Source organism: Oenanthe melanoleuca, chromosome 4A (assembly GCF_029582105.1).
Source record: "Oenanthe melanoleuca isolate GR-GAL-2019-014 chromosome 4A, OMel1.0, whole genome shotgun sequence".
NCBI classification, from domain to species: domain Eukaryota; kingdom Metazoa; phylum Chordata; class Aves; order Passeriformes; family Muscicapidae; genus Oenanthe; species Oenanthe melanoleuca.
This window is the reverse complement of record NC_079338.1, coordinates 11,058,033-11,077,202: the sequence shown is the minus strand read 5'-3', so window position 1 is coordinate 11,077,202 and position 19,170 is coordinate 11,058,033. Positions and strand designations below refer to the sequence as shown.

General features: G+C 41.9%; 1 protein-coding gene across 1 annotated transcript; it reads left to right on the top strand.

Annotated features, from left to right (window-relative positions):
* Nucleotides 1–1,276: 1,276 nt before the first annotated feature.
* Nucleotides 1,277–18,799, top strand: SLC25A43 (solute carrier family 25 member 43). The gene is made up of 5 exons (XM_056491739.1): nt 1,277–1,630; nt 4,059–4,300; nt 5,312–5,484; nt 17,096–17,230; nt 18,274–18,799. Exons 1-5 carry the CDS (start codon nt 1,359–1,361, stop codon nt 18,475–18,477), a joined length of 1,026 nt encoding a protein of 341 aa, XP_056347714.1. The 5' UTR covers nt 1,277–1,358; the 3' UTR covers nt 18,478–18,799.
* The last annotated feature ends 371 nt before the right edge of the window (nt 18,800–19,170 follow it).

Genomic DNA, 19,170 nt, shown 5'->3' with positions numbered 1-19,170 from the left:
TCTCCAAGGATTGCTTTGGGAAGCTGAGGTCATCTGGTGAGTCATTTTATCAGCCAGAACAAGTATGTAAAACTTGCCTCAAAATGAGTAATGGAAATGGGAAGACTATGGAAAATACCTGTGCTCAGTAAGAATCTTAAGTTGAGGTTTGTCTTGTGCAGATGAGCAACAGCAAAAAAAAAAAAAAAAAAACACCTTGGAAGAAATATCACCCTTTTCTTTGAAGTCTTGAAGTAAAGTTTGAAATCTTCTGTTTCCAAGCACCATGAATGTATAGCAAGTTATCCCCATTTATTGTTGTTTTTCTCCTTGATGGTTAAATGCTTTCTTCTCAACAGGAAAATACAACACCATAAATAGTTGAGTTCCTCGAGAGAGATGCAGTTCTGGAGAGACGTCTTTTAACTCTTTTATTGATCTGGATTGCATTGGATCAGCAGCAGAGCATTCTTGCCAAAGACAGACTAGGAGTCATTTGACATTGTTCTGCTGGATGCACTGTAAGAACACACTGAATATAACTTTCAATTTGAGTGGAGTTTTTTGGTTGGTTGGTCATGGGGTTTTTTTTTGGTTGGTTTTTTTTTTTTTTTTTTTTGTTTGTTTGTTTGTTTGTTTGTTTGTTTGGGTTTTTTTGGGTGGAGGGGATTGTTTTGTTTGTTTGGGTTTTTTTTATTACAAGAAATAGAACATCCTGTTTTGGAGCAAATCTCTGCTACTCTCTCCGTACTGGCTGTTATCTCCTCACTCCACAGATTCTGGTCTCAACTAATATCCCCTTTCCACTTTCATCTCTCCCCTCCCTGTGCCTCTTTTTCTTTTCTCTGGCAGCACTTGAAGAAATCCTGAACTAACTGTAAATCTTATTAATGGTGTTCACTCGGTTACTCAGTTCACTCAACACAGAGTGCTTCAGGAGCAGAACGCGGTGTTTTTGTGTAGTCTTGCCATTGCTGCATTCATTCCCTCTGGAAATACGTTTAATTGTAAAGAGAAAGGTGTGCATTCGATCCCTGTGGAAATACGTTTAATTAGCTGGCTCATCGTTGCGAGGGCGCTTTTTTTCGGGTACATAAACGGCAATAATGTGAAAATCCATGAAGTCAGGTGCAAACAGGATTAGGGGCGCAGCCCGGGCTCACCCGCGGACAGGGCCGCTCCGCTCCAGAAATCCGCTCCGGGTTTTCCTTCCGCCTCAGCAGCGCACGCCCCGGGCGCGCGGAGCCCCGCGCACAGCGCCCCCCGGCGGCCGAGGCTGGCGGCGCCGCCCTGGCTGTGGCCGCGCCCCGCCGGGCCGGGCCGGGCCGGGCCGGGCCGCTCCGAGCGCTCCGCTCCGCTGCGGCGGGGCCGGCGGGGCCATGGCCACCCTGCGCCGCGACGGCCGGGTCACCGCCCTGCAGCGCCTGGGCTGCGCCGGGCTGGCGGGCGCGCTGAGCCTCAGCCTGACGGCGCCGCTGGAGCTGCTGACGGTGCTGGCGCAGGTGGGCACCTGGCACTGCCGGCGGGGGCTGCGCGGCGCCGGGCGCAGCCTGTGCCGCACCGAGGGCGTGCGGGCCCTCTGGAAGGGGAACCTGACGGCCTGCCTGCGCCTCTGCCCCTACAGCGCCCTGCAGCTCGCCGCCTCCCGCCGGTAAGCGACCGGCCCGCGCGGGGCTCGGGGGCTCGGGGGGCTCGGGGGGCTCGGGCACCGGCGCTCCCCGCCGGCCTCCGGGACAGGAGGGGAGCGGATGGACAGGGCCGAGTTCAGTCTCGTGTCTCTGGCTCTGCCGGGTGTGCGCCCCTTCTCCCCAGAGGCGCGGACCCTTGCTTATAATTGTATTTACCTAATTTATTCAGCGCGTGGCGATTGTTAGGGCCTGGTGATATGCCAGCAATTGCTTACAAAATCATAGGTATTCTTCACGTGGTGGAGGGTTTGTTCAAATTCTTTTACTCAGATTTGTTTAGAAATGAAGTTACAGTGCAATCTGCAGCTGTCACATCTGTTCTTTGCAACCAATTTGTTTAATTAATTTATACACTCTCAAGTATTTATGTTGTCTGTATCAAAGAAAAGAACAAAATCACAAGTCAGATATTTTACCTTATCATGCAGGAGTTGTTAAGCAAATTTGTTAGGTTTTGACGTTGATATGTGACCTTATTTGTTTTAAGATCTTGTTTTTGATAATAGACAGATATTAAACTAAGGTAAGTGCTGGAAGGGCTGCAGCAGGATGAACATGGAGCAGTGCTGATGGAGCTCCGCCAACTCTGCTGTTTCCTAGGATTCCCTTCTGCTGCCAGTATCTCTCAGCCTTTGCAGGGAGTGCCTGACTGCACACACCAGAATGTTTTGCCACTCTGGGGGCTGGGCTTCTTTTTTTTTTTTTTTTTTTTTTTATTGCAGTCAGCTGTTGCTGGTAGCACATGACATTTCCACCCAGCTGGGCATTGAGTTGTTCTGTTCTGGGAAGCAGCACAGCCCTCCTGGCACTGCCAACCTGCTGGGTTTGTCACTCATCTGCCCCAGCAGGTCACCTGCCCATCACTGCCTGCGCCCTTCAGGAGAGGAGACCACAAATGAAGTCACCCTAAAACTGAGCCACTTTTTTGTACCATAATAGATGCAGTGGTCAAACAAAGAGCAAGATAATGTGTGTGGGAAGGCACAAACAGTAATTTAAATGTAATATAAAGTTCACAGAAAAGGCAATGTATTTTACCGACACAAAGCAATTGATTTTGAGCAAAAATAACTTCATTGTTTATCCGGCTTGAAACAGTGTATTCATTTTACAAGGCTAAAGTTTGTGTCTAGTTTGCACAGGATGTTCTGTATTAGGGGTGGAAGTAGACTATCAGGAAATTAAATTCAAGTTGCCTATGCTTAGTCTTTGATACAGTATTAGGGGGGTTTTGAAAGTCTTTTCTGCTAGGAGAATGGTTGTATAAAGGCAAGAAACACAAAAAGAGAAATGTTATAGGGCAGCTTAGGTAAACAGTCCCAGGAGGAGCCAGACTGAGCAGTCAGCACCCGGGGAGGGTGACTCCACACTCCATCAGCAATTACTCTGCGTGCACTCTTTTCTTTCCATAGTAGTTATAAATGTTATCAGGTGATGCCTGTAGACACCCCACACCTGTCTCAAGCATTTGTGCACACACAGGAAAATTAGGTTGTGTGGGTTTAGGGACTGCATAAAATACACAGGAAAAAGGGTTTATGCCCTTTTGCTTCTGCTTGGCTGTGCTTTCTGCCATGGGCACTCCCAGGGCTCTAGACAAGTAGATGCAGGGATTTGTCATGCAGTAGAAAATGCACGTTTATGTGAAAAAACATCAATTGAACAAGAAGTGACTTGTAAATATTTGCAAATTATTTTGTTCTGCACATGGTTACACCATGCAGGTTAAATGTAGATGTGCTGTTTAAATGTTTTAGTTAATGCTACCAAAATAGAATAACACATTTCTTTACCTCCAGCTAAATCTCTCAAGTATTTTTACTTGCTTCTTGCTGCCTCCAGGACATTACTCCCTAATGTAGGAGTTTCCTGTCATAAAAAAAGACCTTCAGTGCACCATAACTATATTATTTGTATGTAGCTTTTAAAACTGTGCTTCAATTTCAAATTTTCAAATAAAGACGTAAATTCCTGAGCATAATAGTGCCTGGACATAAGTCTTCTTTAGGGGTGTGTCCCTGTGAACAACATAAGTAACAGAAGAAGGTTCAGTTGCTCTCAGAAGGCCTATGATGTCATTAGCTACATACTTCCTCTTACATGATAACCTTAACTGGCAGGCTGGACCAGTGTCTTTAACTGATGATCAGATAATTTCTTGCAGATGTGTTTTAAATCATGGTAATTTTCATCCTGTATGTGGAAATGTAAAAGGAAGATGGATGTTTGTGTGGTGTTATGTATAATAAGATCTTGGATGAATCACATATTAAAATTTCAATTCCTGATGCTGAAGTGGCTTGTGGACAGGAGAAAATTTGCATCAAGAATCATCGGTCTTGATTTCTGCATAGTGCCATTAATAGTATTTCTTTTATGCGTTTGCTTTAGACTAGTTGCCTTTTTTATGGATGATCTGGGCCATATCTCCCACTGGAGAGCCATCATGGCAGGAAGCCTGGCTGGCATGGTTGCCACCATCGTGACGTACCCCAGTGATGTGGTTAAAACGCGGCTCATCGTGCAGAACCGGCTGGAACCATCTTACGAAGGAATTCTTCACGCCTTTTACAAGATTTATCATCAAGAAGGACTCCGTGCACTCTACCGTGGTGTTTCACCAGCAATATTAGGTAAAACAATACTGGGGTGAAATCACCTCACTGTCTGGTTTTTGTTGCAGCTGTGTAGTATGATCACTTGCTGACTTGATTTCAAAAGCAAATGGGAATGTTTTCTTCTAGAAGATGTGGAGATTTGCAAGGCACTGCAATACTGATAACCTTTGCTGCAGCTTCATTACTTCAAATTAGGACCAAGTGTGTAGCATTTTATATATGGTTAAGTGTTCAGCAAAATACTCTTTTCCTTCTTTTGTAGGTCATCTAATTGTGCTGGATTGCACAGTTTTCACTATTAAACTCTTTAAATACATTTGTATATACACACACACAGATTGCTTGTAGTTCCTGTCGAGTGTGAGAGTGTCTCCTGAGCTGTTCAGTGAAACCAGTGTGAGCTGTAGTTTATAGTAGGTGTGAAAAGTGAAGATTGATTATATTCTCTCTTTACTTGAAATTAATTTTTAATTATTTGTTTATTCTCCATAGCCTTTAAAAATGGCACTTAACTGAGTCCACTTTTTCACAAAATGACATTAGATAAAATGCATAACAACGATAATAATATTAAATGTATAATCCCACATAATAATGTATAAAACTGATGAGAGCATGAAGCAAGCAAAAGAGGCCAGAAGTATCCCTCATCTGCCTGACTGAAGACATAGCTCTGTTTACCTATGCATGTGCTAGTGTTGGGTTGGACTGGGAAAGGGCGTGTCACAAAAGAAAACCTGGAGAAATCCTGACCTGTCAGGAGACTGTAGCAGTTAATAATTCTGACAACATGAGCATTCTAAGAGGTGAATGTATGCCCCTATCAGCATATCTAGATGGTACAATATGGGTGTTTGGTGGTAAACCAGGGACTAAAGAGTAAAGTTCTTCAAAATCTGGATTGGGTTTGTAGAATGTGAGTGTAAATTTGCAGCAACTCCTCCCATCTTTTTAGTTATGTGATGGGCAGCTCTCTTCTCTTAGTGTACAGTGTGTTGATATAATCCTGTCTGGTTTGCTTTCTAGGTGCTGTCCCATTTTCTGCAGGTTCATTCTTTGTTTACATCAGTCTGGACAAAATCTGGCAAGAACCTATAGTTCGTTTCACTCCTCTTCAGAACTTCACAAATGGCTGTGTAGCAGCTGCTGTGGCACAGACACTTTCTTTCCCCTTTGAGACTGTCAAGAGGAAGATGCAGGTACAGAACATTAATGTTACCTGTACTTTGTCCTAGGTGCTTAGTGCAAGAGCCTGGGACAAGACTAGCCAGGTGATCATGGGTGCCACTTTATTTCCCTCACCAGTAGGCTACAGAGATTTTGGTTTTGTTGGGGTTTTTTGCTCATTTGTGCGTTTTTGTTTGTTTGCTGTTTTGGTTTTAAAGTCTGGAAATCATTGCTGCAAATGGGTTGTTATACCTTTAATGTGAGTTCAAGTACTATCATGGGACATGTGTATGCTCTCAGACTCCATCTCTGTAGCTTTATTTCTTTGCTTTTTCATAGCAGTTCCATCAAATTCTCAAAATTTAGAATTGGCAAACCTTCAGTGAAAAACAGGCTGAAAGCTGAAAAAATTCAGTCCCCTTGGTGGTAGACAGGATGAATGAGATCCATGTGATTTTCAGAGACTGCATGTCTGCTGTTTATGCCTCGCCACAAAACAGTCTTGCTCAGTATTAAGTCTGAAGGACCGTAACTGTCCTTGTTTCTGACTCCACTGGTTAACAAGTGACTTACCAGCTGCAGGTTCTGCTGTTTTATTGGAGCATCAGCAAAATGAGAATTACTATATCTTCCTGACCTTTCTCCAGAACTTTAATAATAATGATCTAAAAAAAAGACCCAAACCCCACTAAACAGCCACTATCCCACAGCTTCCATCTCACTGACATAATTCATTTGCTGATGTTGACTTTTCATTAGCACTTTATCAGTAGAAAGACAATGAATAGCTTTCATCATACAGTCATTTTCTGGCAGGGGCATATGAGTTTGGATTTTCATCCTAGTTCCTGGGAATGCAGATTTATTTGGATCTTATTAGGAAAACAGTTAATTATTGTGGCAGCCTTATATAGGTCCTTGCCCCCTTCATCAAGTGGTAGCCTGGTTGGCAAGTCACAAGGTAGCGAAAGGTAAGTGAAACTGTGAATTTCCCTCTCCTGCTCCCCAAGTTCCCATTTTCAGGGCTCAGATGCTGTGTCACAGGAGCCTTCACTGCCTTCTCTCCATCTTGTAGCAGAGAACCTCAGCAGTAGGAGTAAGGGCTTTTGTCAGACCAGCTCAGCTGATATGTCTAGAAGTCAAGGTTTAAACTGAGCACTTTCATCAGGTATCTTATAAATATTTCAGACAATAAAGAGATTCTGAGCGCAAAAACTTGATCGTTTTATCCAGCTGTACCAGTGGGTCTAAGAAAAGCAAATACTCCTTACAAGCCTTCTCTTACTTTATATCCTTAGGCTCACAGCAATACTGTTGCCCTGAAGAATAAAAGAAAATAAAGGCATTTACTGTGTTGTTTCCCTTTTAATATTTTCTGTTGATGCAACAGTTACTTGAACATTCAGCTTTTGTAGTCAGTTCAAAAGTATGTTTTGGCTGTAGCTGGTGTGATGTTTTGTGTCAGGCTGTCGTGACAGGCATGTGAAGAAGTGGGACAGGCCCGGGTTTCATTTTCCTGCCACTAGGCCGTGCTCTTTCACCGAAGGGAGGTTTAATCATCTGATCGGCACTTCAGCAATACAGGAACTGGATTTATTGCCTAAATATGTAGGACGTGGAGAGGCTAAAAACACTTTGCGTGAAAACAAAAGGCTCATCAACAAAGAGGGTTTCTTTCTCATAGGTGCATTGCAACACTGAATAGTGATTTTATGAGCTTAGAGAAACACCTCCTGTTCAGTGATTTATTCTGAGGGAATAAATCCTCTTCATGGGAGAGGCAAATGTATTTCAAAAGAATGAGCTGCCTAGTCTGAAATCCTGTGATTTGTTGGGTACCAGAAATTACTTAATTCATGTAGAATTTTCCAAGACCTGTTGAAAATTGCAACCCACATTGGTACCAAGAGCGCACTGAAACTCCTGCACTGTTGTCCAAGAAATTTGGGTTTTCCAGTAAGCACCAGGATATGACCCTTATGGCTTTGCAGAGATCAGCTCTGCTTTGTGCTTGCTGGTATGTGCAGCTTGTAGGGTGCTGGTCAGAAGGGTGCTAGTACAGCACCAGGAAAAATATCATGCAAAGAGATAGACCTAGAAAAGGGGGAAATAAAGAAAAGAACTTCAAGACATTTCAGAGTTCTGTAGAAAATGAGGGAACAGATTCTTCTGATCACAGTTTTTCTCAGACATCTTATTCTATGCAGCCTCTCTTTAGTGATTCACTTTCTGATAGAAAGAGGGGGCTACCAGAGCCTCCAGCTACCTCTGGGCCTTGTGTGTGCTCTGCGGTGCACATGGAGATGTGCTGGGCTTTTTTGGAGCAGTGAATGCTGGGTTTATGGTGTATGAAGGGGAACCCAGCACACTGTGGAAGTCAGTACCAGATTCCTTTTCCCTCCCTTTTGTCCCACCAGTCTGACAGATGGAGGGAGTATGTTGCTAAAGAAGATTTTTACAGTGAAGTTGCTGGTGATGGAGAGCCAGGGAGTTGTAAGACAATCTTAGGAGCTTGAAAAACTGAGAAGCTAGGACAGAAGGCTCCATTGATTTTGGGGTGCAGTACAAACATGAGACCAGGACACCTGGTTCAGATCTTTACCTGATATCTAGGCAGTGTTAGGAGAGTTAACTCCATTCATCTCCTCATCTGGACAATGCTTGAATTGTTTGCATAGACTTGGAAATTAATTCTGCTATGGGAGGAAGGATAAGGTGCTATTTTTGATCTCCGTTGTAATAATCTTGCTTCATCCTTTCTCACTTTACATATCTGAATCCTACACTTCTGACGTTGGCTGCTTCTGTCACTGACAGCTGTGGGAGTAGGAGCTGATTGCCAGGGAACAGTTCTTGAGGAAGAATCATGTTTTGGTGATGCTTTATGATGTCAGATTTGCTCTGTAACCATGGCTTTGCTCTTAGAATTAGCTTTATCAAGTTTACTCTTAAAAAAATGCTGTGTTTGCTACATATACCTGAATGTTTTTCTTAAAAGAAATGTTAATTAATATGAGTGAGTCTTAATGAATATTTGAGTCCTCTGTGTTGTGCTTATCCTAATTTTATTCCTTTGTCTTCCTTTTTTCACTTTGCTCCTGATTGGCATGTTAGAGAATTCAGAGGTACTGTATGCATGTTTCAGCATGGAAATACGGCTTTTGTTTTGCATCTGTAGAATGGGATTCATGAAAGAGAGGGTTATGTTCTATATTAAGTGTTTTCCTGACTTACTTTTATGATGTATCCGTTTCTGAACAAAAATTTACTGATCTTTATATCATTCTGTTACTCTTGTACCTCACAATATAGTATTCTTTGTTAAATCCGGTTTCTAAGCCATATTCAAGTATTGCCCTTTTTACCTTGCAGACTTGCATACAAGACCAATTTTTTCTTTTTCAATTTTTTTTCTACCATTAGCAGGGAAAATTTCATTTGAATTACTCTGGATCTAAGGAAGCACTGGTAATGTTTCTACTTTCCTACATCTTTTTTTGGCCAATAATAACCTTCATAAGTGCTTATTGGACTGAGCTATGGCATTTCAGTAAGAGAAGATGAATTTAAAGCTATTACAGGCTGTGCAGAAGATTATTTTTAGAATGGCATCCATCCCAGGCTATGTATGGAACTGAAAATATACAAACATGCAAATGGTCAGTGCAATGGTCTGTGCTCATGACATGCAGAGTTGGGTTCAGACACCCCTGACTGGCACTTCTCAGCCTCCATCCCACACTGACCTGTGATCTTGGTAGTTTTTTGAGCAAAATGAACAAAGGCATCCTTAAAGCTTCATAGATACTCCTCAGTTACTCCGCACCTTCTTGCACAAACCAACTTTGCACAGTTTTCAGAAACTCAGCCCTGTCTCCAAGTTATAGTATCTTTGACTAAAACCTTTATTAAACTCTCCTTCACCAGTAAATGCTACTCAGGTATAGCTTTGCCATCAAACCCTTGTAATATAGAATAAATCCTACTGTTAGTAAAGTGCAGGATTCAGCACATTTTTGGTGTTGACTACACTGCATCCTCAAGCTGTGAGGACATCTCTGTGGGGAAAGCTTGTTCAGTGCTGATTTTTCTGTTTCAAAATGCAGGCTTTGACTTTGCTGCACTCCTGCAAACAAATAAGCTTACTGTTTTTGGTTAGGGTAGATTGTTGCCATGAATCACCCAAGAAGTGTCCTCTTTTCAAATTCAATCAGTTTGGCCTGGCTGCCTATAAATCTGCAATGTGTTTGGGGCTTTTTGTTGGATTTTTTTGTTCTTTGGAACATGAGATGCTCTGCAAATGTGAAATCTGTTGTAAATGCTATCTGTTAATAACATGAAGAAAACCAAGTAGTCATTTCCTTTGTAAGGTACCCTGTATAAACTGAAAACCTCTCTTTTAAAAGGAATACTGTTATTTAAGTAATTATTTTAAATTAGTCCACTTAGATGGTAAAAGTCAGTCTAGCAAGAGCCCAGTGGCTGGGTTATAAAAAGTTTTGTAGAAGAGAATGATAAATGTTCCTTCTCTCTGCTGAGATGATGAGCAGTGTTCCTGCTTTGATTAAGCATGAGTGACTTGCAAAGAGTTCTGTCATTGGGACAGTCACTGGGCTGGCCTGCAGCCTCTGGAAACTCACTAGCTGTAGTATTACTGCTGGTGGTGAGATCTGTGTTCTTGTCTGCCTGGAATATAAAAGTTATTGGAGTCACAACCTGGCTTAAAACTAAGAAGTCCTTTTTGGATCATGTGGTTCACATGAACATCTCAAAAGTGTACATACTCTGAGACTTTGGGCAGGAAGGCTCTTTGGTAGTGAACAACATGAAACAAAAGTTTTCAGAAATTGAGCCATTTGACCACACAAATTCCATAGTGTGGAAGCAAATAAACAGCAATATTACTCGTTCTAATATGATTTCCTCAGTGACGCTTATGTGTTTGCTAGCTGTCTGTCCCTGTCCTTGCCTCCAGAACGTTCTGATTCTGCTGTCCAGCTTCAAGTAAACTTGACAGAAGAGTGGAGATCTCAGAGATATGAACTTCCATCAAGTGTTGTGAAAACAACTGCATAGATAGGTGAAATATTTAGAGTCTCATCTCTGAGGGGGAGTCTGCAGTGTGAGTTCCTACTTTTCTCTGTGATCTCATGCTCACCTTCCTCTTGCTGCTGGGTTCAGGCATCAGCCAGGTTCCCATGCCGTGGGTGGCACTTGAATTTGAGACCAGCCTGGCTCCTCTGATTATCAACAAACAGGTAATAGATTCTGATTGTGGAAAAATCCCTTCTTTCCTTCTCTTTTTTACTGTATCTGAATACCTTGAGATACCTACAATTTTTATTGTTTCATTGATGTTGTTACAAAGATATTTTGTACCACTTTCTGAAGCTGTTGCAGAAGACTGCTCTGCTGCTTAGGGAAGTATTTGGTCTGGTAAATGGTTGAGACAACACCTGAAAAAAGCTATGGAGCATAACATAGGCTTTGCCTTCTGTAACAGCCTAGATCATCTTTTATGAACCTGAACAAATCTCAGAAGCATTTCTCTTAGATCCCCAGACTTCCACAGAAGAAAAGCATGAGGAGTGACTGACTGTCAAATTGAAACACTGAACAGTGTTAGTAGGAAAACTGGATAAGATGAAGAAATTGTAGATCAAGAATTGGAAGCAGGACTGGGTTGCTTTAACTATGAGGTCTGACTGTGTGGTCTGCCTTGATTCTAAACTCATTCATCCAAGAAGCTGTAGTGTGATAATTATGTAATACTCGCCTTGAGGTAGATTAGCTTTGCGCTGCAACACAGTGGCCTGCTTAAGAAAAGCAGGAAAACACATTGCACCTTTTTGAAATGCAGGAAGTCTAATGGATGGCAGAATGCAATTCTCTCCAAATGCTTTTCCCAGACACTTATATGGCCACCGTGGCCCAAACTGAGATTTGGTAGTGCCAGCTGATCATGTCTTCCAGCCTCTTACAGCCACCTCAGTTCTGTCATCAGTGTGGTGTGAGTGAGAGCTCTTTAATCTACTTTGGGACAGATCAGATGGGTTTACTCAGCCCACCTTTTTAAACTCCATAAGCTCACTCAGCAGACAGGACCTGACACAGGCTGGGTTTGTTGCTGTTCACACACAGCTATTACAGACATAACTTTCAGCCAGGAGACAATAATGTCACTGGAGGTACAGCTGTTACTGTTATCTCCAATCTGGGTACTTTTGCATCAGTTACACAGGGCAGTCTCATATCCATTTATCTGAGCTTAGAGGGATATGCCTATGACGTGAGGTGACTAATTATGGAAAATACTCCATAAACAGGAGCTTAAATTTGATTGACACTCTATTGATGGCCACAACAACTCCCTGCAGTGCTACAGGCTGGGGACAGAGTGGCTGACAGTGGCCAGACAGAAATGGACCTGGGGGGACTGGTCAACAGCTGACTGAACATGAGCCAGCAGTGTGCCCAGGTGGCCAAGGAGACCAATGACATCCTGGCCTGGATCAGGAATAGTGTGGCCAGCAGCAGCAGGGAGGTCATTCTCCCTCTGTACTCAGCACTGGTGAGGCTGCACCTTGAGTGCCGTGTCCAGTTCTGTCCCCTCAGTTTAGGAAGGACGTTGAGATGTTTGAGCACATCCAGAGGAGATAACAAGGCTGGTGAGGGGCTTGGAACACAAACCTGTGAAGAACGGCTGAGGGAGCTGGGGTTGTTCAGCCTGGAGAAAAGGAGGCTCAGGGGAAACCTTATCACTTTCTAGAACTTCCTGAAAGGTGGTTGTAGCCAGGTAAGTATCAGTCTCTTCTCGCAGGCAACAGCTGACAGAATGAGAGGACACAATCTTAAGACTGATTTAAACTTCCCCTGCACCAGGGGAAATTTAAGTTAGGCATCAGAAAAATATTCTTCACTGAAAGAGTAATGGGGCAATGGAATCATCTGCCTGGGGAGGTGGTGGTGTCACTGTCCCTGGACATGTTTGAAAAAATGAGTGATCATGGCACTCAATGCCATGGTTTAGTTGATGAGGAGGTGTTGGGTTAGGTCATAGGTTGGACTTGATGATCTCAAAAGGTCTTTTCTGATCTAGTTAATTATGTGATTCTTTTATAGGTGATTTAGTTTGATTTGGTGTAAATTCTTATCCACTTAAGCCAAATGAAAATATGTCCTGTGAAAAGCCCCAGTCCTGTTAAAAATAGTTTTCTCCTCAGTTCCTAGATAGACAGCAGGAGATGCAGGAGCTAGCATTGCCATCCACTGTGTGAAATGTGGGACCAAGCCAGTCTGCCTAAGGGTTTGCACCATTAAATAAATTAGTGATAATGTGCATGAAAATGATGCACCCATTTGCAGGGCTTCAGCTGAACCATCACGAGGCATTTGGAAGCTGCCCAGAGCTGCCCATGCAAGAGGCTTGCACTGCCTTGAGGAAAAAGACTTCTGTATTCTGTATTAAAGACTTCTTCACACAGCAGGTGTTAAAGCACCTGCTTAGGCTCAGCAGCAAAGGAGGGATTCTGCAACAAACTGTGAAGCCTCAGGGTACAACAGGCCTGGTGATATATATTTAGAGCAATGAGTTAAGCTTTTGACCAAGCTGTTTTGCTCACTTGGTGCCATTCTTCCCAGAAAGGCATGATTTGGCCCCGGTTCAGGTTACTGAGGAAGGGACAAGGTGTTCCTGGAGTGCAGGATGCTGGAGGTCAGCTGTGCTGTGCTCTCTGAACCAGCTGTATCCTGATAGCTTGCCATGGTTTACCTTCCTCTGTGCCTGAATACCTCTGGGTGAACTTTATCCAGGGCTAAGCCATCATTACCAAACCACTGACAGGGAATGACTGCTGAGTAAGGCTGAGCTTTAGGAGGAAGAATTGATTAAGACCAGGAGGATGCCTTTTTCCCCAAAATATTAACACATGTTTACATTTTAATTTTTTTTTCATTGTAGTGGAATGAAATACTCTTTCAAGCATCCAGTCTTCACTTGAGTGAAATTTCTGTTGACTGGAGTGGTATTAACTTGAATGAAAACTGCAGTCCTTGACCTTCAGTTTCCTTTGAACTACAGCTGCACTTGCCTGTTGCATGTGCCCTTATTAACACAGACTGCAAAGACTTCTTTTTTTAGCTTCCAGATTAAGAGTGTGAACTCTTGAGCTGTGTGTAAATTGTCTTCCTGTACTTTTTTTTAAATGATCAGAAGTATAGACACCTAAATCTGCTGAAAATATGTAAATAACAAGGAGTTTTACTCTATCCACCATCAGGGTAGCAAACCACCAATGACAGCTATTCACTATTAGTTGTCTTCTATACTCTGTGCCAAGAGTACTGCATACTCAAAAAACAAATATTAAATATTTGTACCAACAAACTTTATGAACAGGGAAAAGGGGGAAAGTATATTAATTAAATATGTGAATTCATAGCCTCTGATACATGTGAATACAAATACAGAAAAATCAAAATGTCCCAAAAAACATGTGAAAACTTTTTATCTGCAGAGGAGAGGGGCTGAGGGTGGTCATTTAAAAGGTATGTGAGATCAGTTCCCAAAATGGGATTGTGTTGTTCTGCCAGTTACCTTGCAATGCAGACAATGGGGGAGAGAGTGTCTGAAGAGTCTTCAGGTAACAATTAACTATAACAATTAACCTGTAGTCACAACACTGCACCCTTATTGAAATATTTTGTTTATTTTAAAAGAATATGAGTGCAGGTAGTTGGGTATTTTTTTGTACATTTTTTGTCTCTCTTGGGTTAGAGTCTTGCAGTAGAACAGTGCTACCTTTTGGATGTGTTGCAGTGACATAGTCAACTTGGTGGTCTCTGAATATAAAAATACTGTGCTTGTGAGAGAGCAGATGGAGCCAATTCTGCACTTGATGTGCTTTAATCATTTAGAGAACCCACTGTCCATCTGAGGTAAAAAGATAAGCAACTTAGCCCTGCTTCTACTGTAAGTAACACCTTGGCTCTCTGTTATCAGCACAGGGAGCTGTATCTCCAGCCTCCTGCAATTTGAGACAGTTGCAACTGGAAGGAAGTCTTTAAAAGAGTTCTTAACAAACAGGTTTCCATTCAGCAGCCCATAGCATCAAGGAGTGTCAAAAGCAAGGAATTCCAGGTGCTCTGAGATGCGTGAAATTCTCTGTCTTAACCTGTCCTTTTTGGAATGAGATTAGCTGTTTGTTTTTTTATGTCATGATTGGTTTCTGCAAAAGAGGTAGAGGAACCAGTTTGATCTGTTTTGTTGTTTCTGTTTTCTGGATCTGGTGCCATAGAGTGGTTGTGAGGGTTGCAGTGTGTGGACATGCTTAGATGCAGGACCACCAAAACCCACAGCTACTGATTTTCATCAACACCAGTGCTAGATGACACGCATTTGCAGTATTATTCTTTTATTAATACGTTTTAACTTCATTTTGCTATGTTCCAAAATACTGAAGTTTTAACTGTACACACTGATACAGTTTTTAGTTTTCTTTTTGCAGTGGGTGATTCTGAGATGCTGTGGACAATTGTTATTTAAATACTGTATGTAGGATCCTAGAAGCATACAGCTCCTGTAAAGCAGAAAGGCTGGCAACACATACTTCACAGACTGAAATCTTAGAAACAGCTTTATCTCTGGGGAATGGTACTATAAATACTTTCAGTACATCTCTTAAGAGGTCAATATTAATGGGCAGATTGAAAATCTAGAGATTTGATCTAGAAGTTCCTTTTTAACTGCCTTCTGGAGGTGTTAACTGTGTTACTGAAACCTGCACTGTCCTTGTCACTTCTTTTGGTGTTGCAGGCAAAAGTACTGTAATCAAAACCTTTGATCTGTGCCTTTGCAGTGTGTACAGTAATGAAGGGGATTAAGTCAAACTCATGCAGTTAAATTCTGGCAGGCCGTGCCCTGCCTAACACAAAGGGACTGAAAAAGGAAGGGAATCATGTGTTAATACTATTCTTGTGTTCCTGAAACATTTCAGAAACCTGCCTTTCTTTACTGCTTGACTGCTTATAACTTAATTTACCAAAAAACTTGTGGAACCTGACTGACAATCCAGAAAGCAGACAGGGTTTTGAATCCAGTTTTATGACTGCTGCTGCATTTTTAGGGATACTTCAATAATTTTAATTTTTTTCTAAGCATTGCTGGTGCTAATATCACCATGCATATGGAACTGGTTTCTGAAGTCTCCACTGGAGCAGTCAGCATCTTTTGCAGTACAGACATGAAAGTCTTTGTGCAGAAGGTTTTTACCTGTTACCTGCCATAAGAGGTATTTCACTAGCATTTCAATCAGGCAGAAAAAAAATTTATGGTCTGTGGTTTTTAGACAAAAAAGACATGCCCTTAGTGTTAGGGGTTATTGTTTTGGATTTTTTTAGCCTTTAAATGTTAACAGTAGACTTGCCAGTAACTATTTGATTAGCAATTTCTCTTATATACATAGAGCATGAGTTTTGATCTGTTTGTCTTTCCAGCACCTCAGTTGCCAAGTTCTTGAAATGCTATAGCTAAGGCACCTAAAAATGTCATCACCACTTGTCAATTGATAAGGCTTGTCATAGGCTTAGCAGCTCTGAGAAGCTATAGGTTAGTCTGGACAAGGAGTGAAAAATCACTACACTATATGGGATTTCAGATCAATGTGGGGATCATGATACCCATATTCATCAATCAATTAACTGTACAATCCTCATTTTTATCAAACTTCTACCTTAGGGTGATCAGTTTGCAAGTCATCCACCTGTGTCCTGGGCCCCTGACACCAAAGTGGCACTTGCCATGTGTTTGAGTGAAACCCTGATTTGTCAATGCAAAATAAACCCATGGTTGCACAGATGGATGAGGATGGGATTATTCAAGGTCAGGTTATCCTGTCTGTGCTAACGCAGTAGGAGATTAATGAAGAAAGGATTTAGCTGTTAAAAATGACCAACTGCACTTCTTCCATGTGAACAGACACTGTACTGCAATTGGAAGTTCAGCTGCCAGCCAACAGGATTCTCTCCAGCTAGCTTTAACTAGTCCCTATCAGCTGAACACATTGATATGGGAGCATAGGTAGCAGCTGCTCATCTGCAGCCCTTGGTGGGCCTGAACAGCCTGGGCTGAAATCTCCATCTTCCATTTCTGCTGTGCTGCTTCTCCTCAGCCTGTAATGCAGTTCATGCTTGTCACAGCAGTGCAGACACAGCCTCAGCAGCCACAGACAAGTCACCTGCTTTGATCAGAGTTACAAGAAGGCAGTGTGGCTCCAACCTTCCCTCTCATAGTGTTCCACTGCCAGGAATGTGAAATATCTCTACCTGGACCTGAGCAGCTGGCATGGGGCTGATGGGAGATGTGGCTCTGGTTTGTCCTCAAAAGGATGGGATTTATTGCTAGTAGTGACATGGCACAAAAGGAGGTGCTGTGTGAAATTACTGTTCAGTTTCATACCTATCAAAGAGTGTGTTCTTTCCCTTTTAAATTTATATTTTAATGCAAATTAGATACTTTTGGGAAGAATCCAGATAAGTCTGTTGAAACTTGGTGTTGACTGTTCCTTATGTACCAGAATGGAAAAAATAATTAATTACTTTGGTTTCCTCTGCTTGTTCTTAATCCCCCTGGGTGTCTCTTTACAGGCCCAGAGTCCTTGGCTTCCCCACTATGGAGGAGTTGATGTCCATTTTACTGGCATGGCTGACTGCTTCCGGCAAACTGTGAAGAACAAAGGTGTTCTTGGACTTTGGAGAGGACTCACACCCAGTCTGCTCAAGGTGAGGTTTTGCTTTCATCCCAGTCAAATACTGTCCTGAAGGAATCAAGACAGCTTTGGACAGTTGGGGATAGAAAGCTTCAGACATACCTTTGTACTTAGTAGCTTATAGACAACAGAATCAATGACAAAACAGGTTATAAATCAGCCTTGGAACTTAGTTTGGTTGTATTTCCCCAAATGCAAGCTTGGCTTTTATATGTCACTGCTTGAAAGTTCATTTCAACATCTTTGAAGAAGGGGGTGCTCCTAGCACACAAGATGTGGAATGGATGGGGGATTGCAAGCAATCCACTTAGGACAGCTAAACAGGTTGTCCTTCTGACCTGAGCTTCAGTAATTTGACGTGTTGTAGTGAGCTGTAAAAAAAAGTATGCTTGTATAAGCCACTTGCCCAGAAGTCCAAAGCAGTGCTTTCAGCCAGGTATTTAATACTTGTGTATCAGTTACTGCAGCCCTTCCTGAGTTGAAAGCATGAAATAAAGTATGGTAGCATAAACAAAAGGTAATTTAATTTACATAAATACGTTTTATAGTGCTGTGATGAGGATTACCTACATAGAGTACTACAGGTCAGCTAATGAATGCTAATTGAGTGACAATGGGATTGATTGTGGTGGCCTGTGACTGCCTTACCTTGGCTGATACAAAGTCAGTAGCTTTGGAGCCGCTGGTTCTGTGTGAAAATTGTGGAGTCACTCCACTGCACATAGAATAAATTCCACATTTCCTGCCAGGATTTGCTGAGATTGCTTAGGATGTCGTTGGGTATTTGACAAGTTCTGGTAATCTATAGGCTAGCACAGACCTTTTTTCTTGCAATATTGCTATAATTAGTTATGTAACAACAATAAACTCCTACTTTTAGCACACTGCAGCTGCCAGCATAGTTTGAGATGAGACTCTGATTTTATATAAATGAGGACAAGGTCTATTAGCAGATCAGATCTGATGTCCTAGAAGTTTCTTTTTTTAAAAAACAACTAAGCCATGGATGCTACTAGGGAGTCTAATTTTTTTTTTCTTATATTGCTTTTTTATCAGATTGTGCCATACTTCGGTGTTATGTTTAGCACCTTTGAATTCTGCAAGCGGGTCTGTCTCTACAGAAATGGTTATATTGAGTCTCCTTTAAATTACAAGCTAACACCTGGTGTTGACCAGAGCTTACACCCACAAGAACTGAGAGAATTAAAGCTCCTCCGAAGGGAAAATTTTGAGCCAAGGAAATCAGCGCTTGAAAACTGACATCAGTGTCCACTGTAGATATTCAAATACCTTTCTTCAGGAACTTTGCAAGAAAGACATTCTGAGCTACAGGTACTGACATTTCAGTGGACTGCATGGTTCTTGTAGTGAGATATGTGAATCTGTATTGCATAAGCTGAATGGATATAAAGAATGTGACTGGCAAGCACATACTGAAGAGGAAAGATGCAACTAGTTCGAAAACTCTGTACTACTGGAACTTGAAATGGCATTATTTTAGGTGCTTTTTAATACTGAATAGCCATTTGAGATTAAACCAGTTGCAGAAAGGCAAGATGATAGAGATGAGAGTATAAATTGTCTTTAAAAACATTAAGAAAATGTTTTTTTAAAGCAATCTGAGATACAAGTCAGCCAAAAATAATAAAACTTAATAAAATACATGCAAGAACTTCTACTGACATCTCCAGGTTTTTTAGTGATACTGTGTGGATGTGGCATTCTACAGAGACAGAATTAGTTCAGTCACACTCCTAAAATCCACTCCTAAGTTTTTGGGATGTACTTGAGAATAATAATTTTGTCTGAATCTCCAGTATAGAGATGAATGTGTGCTGCTGCAACTGTGCTTTTGCTAAGACAGAACTGTAATGTGCAAAATGGACTGTAATACACTGGAATGACAATCTTGTAAACTTAAGTGCATATTCAAAAATATTCCTCCCTTTCTTG

Bases quoted from the DNA above. Each gene is read 5' to 3' on its own strand.
- SLC25A43 (XM_056491739.1), top strand. From the start codon at position 1,359: ATGGCCACCCTGCGCCGCGACGGCCGGGTCACCGCCCTGCAGCGCCTG. The intron at 4,301-5,311 runs GTAAAACAATAC...TTTGCTTTCTAG, and splicing joins TGTTTCACCAGCAATATTAG to GTGCTGTCCCATTTTCTGCA. The intron at 5,485-17,095 runs GTACAGAACATT...GTCTCTTTACAG, and splicing joins CTGTCAAGAGGAAGATGCAG to GCCCAGAGTCCTTGGCTTCC.